This window comes from Ovis aries, chromosome 14, assembly GCF_016772045.2.
Source record: "Ovis aries strain OAR_USU_Benz2616 breed Rambouillet chromosome 14, ARS-UI_Ramb_v3.0, whole genome shotgun sequence".
Taxonomy (NCBI): domain Eukaryota; kingdom Metazoa; phylum Chordata; class Mammalia; order Artiodactyla; family Bovidae; genus Ovis; species Ovis aries.
Window position 1 is genome coordinate 43,667,111 of NC_056067.1, and position 8,661 is coordinate 43,675,771.

At 57.2% G+C, this 8,661-nt stretch overlaps 1 protein-coding gene across 1 annotated transcript in view; it reads left to right on the forward strand.

Moving 5' to 3' along the window:
* The window catches only part of CHST8 (carbohydrate sulfotransferase 8), a 141,234-nt gene extending 135,361 nt beyond the window's left edge, over positions 1–5,873 (forward strand). Inside the window, exons 3-4 of the mRNA XM_015100550.3 lie at positions 3,692–3,729; positions 4,302–5,873. Of these exons, the coding sequence (XP_014956036.2) occupies positions 3,692–3,729; positions 4,302–5,408 (1,145 nt within the window). The 3' untranslated portion in view covers positions 5,409–5,873. The remainder of the gene's footprint in view (positions 1–3,691; positions 3,730–4,301) is intronic.
* Positions 5,874–8,661: the final 2,788 nt, after the last annotated feature.

An 8,661-nucleotide genomic window follows, 5' to 3' on the forward strand; every position in this document is an offset into this window, starting at 1 on the left:
GACTGAAAGACTGGTTTCCAACCCCTACCCCCAGCGGGTCCTGGGCATCCAGGATTGAGGCTTCTGAATGCAACCCAGCAGGTCTCCCTCTTGTGATTCAGAGAGGAGTGGTGGGCAAGGGACCCTCCCCCCAGTAGCCCACATGCTTGAAACCTCCCCTCCCCAGCTCTGCCTCAGGTCCAGGCTGCCTGGCCTAATTATAGGAAACTGGCCTCACACACTCTCACATCAGCCTCTGCCTTGCCTTGGCAGGTAACCAGAGAGCTTTTTCAGCCAGACGCTCAGAAGAAAACCTTCAGCCAATGAAGAGCTCAGTGTGGAGCACAGTTGGCAGCCTCAATAACTCACGCCTTGTTTATTCTCACTGATGCTCACTCTTATCATACTGCATGTGTTCCAACCGCTCTGCGAATGTCCTCTGTCCAGAGAGAGAAAGTGGTGGTTTATTTCTTACTGTATGGGGGGAGAGGGCTCCCTTAAAGGCTGTTAATATTATGCTGAAGGGAGAGGACAGGAGACTCAGACACTGAAAGGAGAGTGCATACATGACTGGCCCTGGGGGTTCCTGTTGCAGAGTGAAGGTCAGGGACAGGAGATGAGAGGCAGCATGGTGACATTGGATGGGAGAGAGGGCGGGGCTGTGGCTTTTATCTATGTTGTACACCTTTTGGGGGGCTTGGCAGGTGGTCTTATAGTGAGGCCAAGCCCCCTCCAGGTTCCCCATGGCATGGGTTCCAGGGCCCCTGGTGGCAGTACTTTCCTGGTTGTGCAGGAGAGGCACTCCCCTGGCTGGCTCCCCAGAGCTGTCCAGGGTCCTGAAATTCAGTCCTCTGGGGAATGCACAGACACCCCGCCCCGCCCCCCCCCCCCACGCACCCAAGTCTCAGATGCCCAAGACATCTCCTAGCTGTCACATCTTAGAGCTGCAGGTGGTCTTTGTTTCAACCTTTATCTGAGCAGTGGATATAGAGCCACTTTCTTGATGGAAAAAGTAGGGACACTTAGCCTCTGGCCAATGGGGCCATTTCTGTTACACTCCATTGTTAAGTTTCTTTACTCCAAAGTGGCCAAATGGGATGGGCTCACAGTCTTTGCAAACAAGCTGCCGTAAGTTTAAGGGTCATGACCATTCAGCTTGTGGCAAACTCAAGCTCCATATAAAATCTGTTATTGGGTTTTCCACAAGGTAATCCTTTTTTTCAAAGACGGCAATTGCGGCCAGGTTAGCTTTGTTGGGGGAAAGTCCCCAAGAGGTCAGGAGACTCATGCAGCCCTGGGCTCTGTCAGGAAGGACTTTATCGCCAGTCCGCGCTCAGAGCTCTAGCCTGACCAGCCTTGGAAAGCCCTTAGGCTCAGGGCCCTCTTGTGAAGTCTGCACAGATAAAAATGGATCAGGCCTCACAGTCCACCACCCTCCAGGCTGAGGGGATGGTGCCAGTGGGAGGTCACGGCTGTAGAAGCTGTGACCTCTGTAAGCGCATCCTTGTCTCACTTTGCCTGCTGGCAAGATGCCTTTCGTAAGTGGCTCCTCAGCCCCACTCTCAGCCAAATCTGGCATGACTCATTTGCTCCAGAAAAGGAATATAAATAAGCACCATTGCACCTTGACAAGCTGACAGGATTGACAAGGAGAGTAAATTCCCGTATCTGAGACTCTGAGGAGGAGAGGTGATTTAACAGAGCCAGCTGCCGTCACCAGAAGAAAATAATTAAGGAAACCCGGCAGTGTGGAGGAAAACTGAGTGTGCAGAGGAGCCCTTCTGGTGGAGGGATCTGTGATCATTGGCTGCAGAAGGAAACCCGCAGGTATCAGCTGGAAATGAGCTTAGGAAGCTCATGCTGGGGACAGGCCGCATGAAGAGACGAGAGAGTGCAGCGGGGGTGGGAGGTGGCTAGCCAAGGGAAGGAGGCTGTGGGCTGACTGGGGGATCCTAGTGAGGGGCTTAATTCTAGAAGCTTCTGCCTCAAGGTCAAGCACCTACTGCTCACACCCCACCCTCCTGAGGGGTGCAGTCAGTTCTACATGGAGCTTGCCCCTCTCCATGGAAGAGTCAGGAAGGTCTGTTCCAGAGCTGACCCATGCACACACGCACACATAATGTTCATAAGCTGGGGGATGCCCAGATAGATGTGGACACTCTGCCCTTTGCCCAGGGAAGGGCCAGTCCCTGGACAAAGAGGTCAAAGAAGAACACTGTAGCAGAAGAAAGATGCATTGTGACAAGCTGTGCCTTCACTTGCACCTCTTTGGGGTCTTGGGAAAGGTCCTGGCAGGCTCAGGGAAGTTAGGTTTCCCAGCCCAGAGGTGTCCTCACATCCTCCCACTCTCGTTTGCTGATGAATGAAGAATTGTGGGCACATGCTCAGACTGAGCAGTATAAGGCCAGGGCCATAGCAGGGGCTGCACCTGTAAAACTGGACCTCACAAGGAATCGGCAGAGTCCCTGGGTCAGGGACAGAGAGCCTGGGTGTCCCCTGGCCAGCTGGGCTCCAGACACTGGACCTCTGCAGAGTACACAGACCCAGCAGGGGAAGTGTCTCCAGAACAACCCCACCCCCACCCCCAAGCAGCAGCCAGAACTCAACCAGGTGTGGTTTATGCAGTGCCCCATTGTGCCAGCTGGGAGCTGGAGCTCTCTGCTTGTTTTAAGGATCGTTGGTTCTGATTGTGACTGTGGCTTGTGGGAAACCCTCAGAGAAGCCATGTCCACACACATGGCACAGGGGTGGGAAGAACCCAATGCCTCCATGGCCCGGTAGGGATGGGGAAGGAGGCCAAGACTTCTAAATAGCACCGCCTCCTTGAAGGAAATCCTCTCATCCTCGCAGGACCTCCCTTCAAATAGGCCAAATCCTCTCTTCCTGGCCAAAGATTTGCCTCTCCAAAGCTTACTCGTCCTGAATGACCCCAGCCCCAGTGCAGACAAAGCACCTCCTTGGTGGGGGCAGAGGGGATGATCCAAGGTGTGGCCAGTGATGCCCTGATCTCTCTCCATCGCCTCCTAGTCCCCAGTAAGGGCTTGCCAGGCGATCAGTCACTATTTGGAGCTCTCCTCCGCCCTTTGGAGGAAACCAGGGTGGGCAGAACGAGATCAGCTCACCCTAGAGCTCCAGGACCAGCTAGGGGCCCAAATTGCAAAGCAGATGCTGAGGTGAAGGAACTTTCCAGAGCCAGTGGGGAGGCCCCAGTCCAAGGGGAATGAGTCCACTCCCAGACCTGTGTGCCAAGTACAGACACAAGTGTGCCATATTCACGGAGCCAGGGCCTAGAGAGAAGATGGACAGATCTTCCTGCAGCGCCCTTCCATGTGTCTCAATGACAGTGTGAGGTGGGGGCAGCCTGTGAGGTTCCCAGCTGCTCCATTGAGCAGGTATGTGGGCGAGGCACCTTCTGGACTCTCCAGGTCACACTAGGATGTAGGATGCTCAGAAGTTAACATCGGGTGGGAGCCAGTGGGACCAAGTCTTTGCTGCACCCTCTGCTCTCCACGTGGGTCAGGGAAGTGGAGGGGCACTTGCACCATGCCTTGCCTCTCCTCCTGGCCCCCTGAACTGTTTTTTCACCGAGCTCACACCAAGTGCCCACCAGCCCAGGCACCCACAGTCAGGAACCTACAGGCAGGTTCCACTGCTCACAGGAGACCACGTGGTACTTCCACTGCCAATACTATCCTCTCTGTTTGCTTTTTAGGAATAAAGTTCAGCATCAGGCCACAGCAGCCGCACAACGTGAGTTCTGAGAGTTTGATAAATCTCAGCATGGGCGGCTTGGGGAAGGTTGGGGAGGCCAGGGAAGAAATTCAGAGCTCACATTAAATCTATTCTTGGAAAGAAAAATGTGTCCTGCCTTTCTCAGGAGCCTTGGGAACAAAGCCGGGGACCTTGGACCCATGAATTTCCCTTTCCCGTGGATGGCGGCTCCCGCCTGTGCTAATAGAAGCGTTAAATCTGAGCCTGGTTCCTTCAGGCCACCAGCTTCCCCTTCGCCTCCTCGCCAGGAGGATGTTCCTGGGAGACCTGCGCCATCTCGTGGCCAAAATAACACTCCCCCCCCCCCCCCCACCCCAACACACACACACCACGGCCCTGGAGGGGAGACGGGGCTCTGGGGACTGTATGCGAGCTCAGACCAAAGGGGTCGCATCCTGCAGGGCCAGGCTGTCCCCTTCGCCCTCATTTGAGAAAAACCTCAGTCCACAGAGGAGGCAGGGACCCCGGCCTTGGCGAGTGCCTGGTCCCTTGGGCGCCTTAGTGCCCAGCCAATCTGTCCACGCTGCTAACCACCTCTCTTCTTGCCCCAGGACCTCCCACCAGGCAGTTCCCAGGATGGTCCTTTTAAGGCAGCCACGGAGAGGGTCACCCGAGACTTGTCCAGCCGCGCCCCGCGGGGCCTGAGCCTGCGGATGTCCCAGGACCCTCAAGCTCAGCTAAACGTGGGGGCCCGTCTGCGACCCCGGCAGCGCCGCCGAAGGCTGCTCATCAAGAAAATGCCGGCTGCGGCGGCCCTCCCAGCCAACAGCTCGGCCCGCACGTTGGTCCGGCCGGCCCCCGGGGCCCTGGACGGCCGCTGGGCCAGCCTGCGCGAGACCCAGCGGGAGCGCAAGCGGGTGATGCGGGAGGCGTGCGCCAAGTACCGCGCGAGCAGCAGCCGCAGGGCGGTCACGCCCCGCCACGTGTCCCGCATCTTCGTGGAGGACCGCCACCGCGTGCTGTACTGCGAGGTGCCCAAGGCAGGCTGCTCCAACTGGAAGCGCGTGCTCATGGTGCTGGCCGGGCTGGCCTCGTCCACCGCCGACATCCAGCACGACGCCGTGCACTACGGCAGCGCCCTCAAGCGGCTGGACGCCTTCGGCCGCCAGGGCATCCTCCACCGCCTCAGCACCTACACCAAGATGCTCTTCGTGCGCGAGCCCTTCGAGAGGCTGGTCTCCGCCTTCCGCGACAAGTTCGAGCACCCCAATAGCTACTACCACCCCGTCTTCGGCAAGGCCATCCTGGCCCGCTACCGGGCCAACGCCTCTCGGGAGGCCCTGCGGACGGGCTCGGGCGTGCGGTTCCCAGAGTTCGTGCAGTACCTGCTGGACGTGCACCGGCCGGTGGGCATGGACATCCACTGGGACCACGTCAGCCGGCTCTGCAGCCCCTGCCTCGTCGATTATGACTTTGTGGGCAAGTTTGAGAGCATGGAGGACGATGCCAACTTCTTCCTGAGCCTCATCCACGCGCCGCGGAACCTAACCTTCCCCCGGTTCAAGGACCGGCACTCGGAGGAGGCACGGACGACAGCCCGCATCACCCACCAGTACTTCGCCCAGCTCTCTACCCTGCAGCGGCAGCGCACCTACGACTTCTACTACATGGACTACCTGATGTTCAACTACTCCAAGCCCTTTGCAGACCTGTACTGAGGGCCGGGGCCGGCGCCACCACTCACCGGTCCGCAGGGGCATCCCACTCCCCCTTGGGTCCTCATCTGGGAGCTGAGATGTACCCAGAGCAACAGGGCTCTGAGGAGGCTCTGAGGGTGGCGCAGGCCCTTCGGGGGGCGGGGTGCAGACAGAGGCCCAGGCCTTGGACCAGACCCTGGCCCTTGTCCCATAACCCCCTCCCATACTCCTCAAATAAGGAAGATGCTGGGGGCTGGTGGGGAGGGTGGTGAGCTGGACACTCCAGAGTCCCGGCTGCCCACACCCAGCTCCTTGAAGAGTGAGGATGACCAGGGAAGTCTGAGGCCCAGCGGACGAGGGCCCCAGCAGTAAGGGATTTCCCTTAGCATTGCCTTGAACCAAACCGCATGGTTTGCAGCTTTTCTACGACCCAGGGGGGGAGTTTCCCTTGGAATGAGGTTTGAAATAAAGCACATGGTTTCCAGAGCAGGGGTGTCTATACTTTGTGTGTTGGTGTGGGAGCACAGGGACCCTTCCCGGGGCTTTCTGGGGCTCTTTCCCTCTTGGGAGGATGGCGGGAGCCAGGCGCCTGCAGCCCCCGCCCAGGGCCTGCGCAGAAGAAGCAGAGGCCCCAGCAGTGCCGGTTCAGGGCCCGCAGTAGTGTCTCCACCCAGGCTCCCAAGGCCAGGACGCCACCAACGAGGTGCTGAGATCTCGGTACCGGCACGCTTCATCCTGAAAGAAGACAGACCTGTCCCCGTGGAGGCCCTTCTATCAGTGCACTTTGTGGGGGCCTTCTGGGACTGCCAGAGCACTGACAAGCTCTCTAGACCAACTGTCCTTTGGGGCTGCCCCTGCGGCCAATGCTACGCTGCACATGGGTCTCAGGGGATGCGGCATTTCCAGGTGAGAATGATGCCACCCCTGGCTTTCTTTTCTATTTTATTTTATTGGCTGTGCTGGGTCTCTGTTATTGTGCACGAGCTTTCTCTAGTTGCAGTTAGAGGGTTTCTCATTGCAATGGCTCTCCTGTTGCAGAGCTCGGGTTCTGGAGGACCCAGGTTCAGAAGTCGTGGTGCATGGGCTTAACCACCCTGAGGCACGTGGAATCTTCCCAGACCAGGGATCGAGTCCATGTTCCCTGCATTGGCCAGCTGATTGTTAACCACTGGTCCACCAGGGAAGTCCTGTCTCTGGCTTTCTGAACCTCGGGATAAGTAGGGCTTTGGCCCAATGATGTCATCTGCAGACCCCCTAACACTGGCCTTGATCCCTGACTTCATTCATCTGACAGAACCACCTCAAAGCCGCCAGGGTTGCCTGCTTCTATTTGAACTGATGGAGGGAGAAGCTGTAGAGGAACCACCTCCTCCAAAAGCTTACACTGTCACATGCAGAAATGGTTCTGAAATTGTCAAAAGCCAGGGTGACTATTGAAAGGTCTCAGAGAAAGTGGTGGAGCTCTGAGTGTGGGCATGACCGTGGCAGTTTTGGGGTCTTGTTTTAATGGGAAGTGCAGCCTGGCTGTTTCTAGGGCCCTGTCTGTCTGTCAGACACTTTGGGCCTCAACTTTCTGTCAGCCTGTCCCCCAGTAGTCTGCCGCAGGCTCTCCTGGGTCTTTCTGTGGCCTGTCTGCGGATCCCTCCCAGGAGATTGCTCTCTATCTGTTCCCATGTGCTAAGGGGGAATCTCCCAGACCCTGACAGGATGCTGCTGGTCCTCAGGGTGAAACAAGCTCCTGGATCCCAGCCAGGCTCATGCTTACTCCATCTCTCTTTTGGGGCTCTAGAAAGTTTAAGAGTAGTAGAACAAGGGAGTTGAGGCTGCCCCCTGCTTGCTCCAGGCCAAAGGCATCCAAGAATGCTGAGTAGGGCAAGGCCTCTCCTTGAGTTGCAGCTGACAGAAACCTGGGCCATAGGACAGGAGGAATTCAGAGGGGCAGGGAGGATGCCGGGGTCAGTGCCCAAGAGACTTGAAGGTGTGGAAGGCAGGAAGAGGCTGAGAGGCTGACCCACACGCAGGCCAGGGCCAGGTCAATGTGAGAAGAGGCAGGGAGAGCCTGGCTCACCATGACCCAGAAAGTGCCTCTTCTGGCCTGTGGTGCCCACAAAGTGAGGCAGAATTCATTGTGTAGAAACAGTGTCTCTGGTCGAGGACACATTTGACAAATGTGTCTCCAGTATTCTTGCCTGGAGATTCCCATGGACAGAGGAGCCTGTCAGGCTGTAGTCCATAGGGCCTCACAGAGTCAGACACGACTGAAGTGACTTAGTACGTACGCACATGGCAATGTCACTGGTCTGCTCAACAAAGAGAGAACCAGAAGCCAGGCTTGGGCAGCCTGCAGGGTGCCTTCACCCAGTGCTGCTGCTTGGAGACGATCAGGATTGCCCCGGGGACCATCCTTCCATGGTGGTGTGTGTGTGTGTGTGTGTGTGTGTGTGTGTGTGTGTGTGTTGGAAAGTAGGAAAGGATTCCTTGTGTCATCTCACAGAGACAACCAGGCCTGGGTTGGGCAGACGTGCACACACAACACAGGCTTCCCAGGTGCGCTAGTGGTAAAGAACCTGCCTGCCAATGCAGGAGACGCAGGAGACTGGGGTTCCATTCCCAGGTTGAGGAAATCCCCTGGAGGAGGGCGTGGAAAGCCACTCCAGTGTTCTTGCCTGGGGAATCCCCGTGGACAGAGGAGCCTGGTGGGCTACAGTCCATACACATGACTGGAGAGTCGGACACGACTTAAGTGACTGAGCATGCATGCACTCACAAAACATCCATCAAAGAGGGTCTTTCCTTCTGGGGCCAGTGGCCGGGGACGCAGTCCAGGCAATGATCGTGATCACCATTTGATGGCCCCCAGCACAAGCTCCAGAAGCCCAGCCCTGAGACCTCACCCTGGATCCACTGAGGTGGTCCTGGACCCAGCTCCAGCCCCCAAGCCCAGCCTCATCTAACCCTAGGGCTTGGAGACAGTGGACTTAACTGTTGACATAGGAAAGTGTGTGCGTATTTCTGGGGGAGGAGGGTAGCATGCGAGTCTGTGTATGTGTATTTCGTGAGTGGTGTGGCAGGGGTCTGTCTTATGGGCATCTGTGTCTGGGGTGAGAGTATGTGTACATGTGTGAGCCTGTATATGTGTTGAGGGGTTGGGGGTACTGTGGACAGTCCTCCTTTGTTCACCATTTTGTGGGGTAGAGTCTGAAGGGGGCCGTTTGGGTCAGGGACCCAAGAAGGGGCTACAGGCTCCCCCCAGGGGTCATGCAGGTCCATCAAG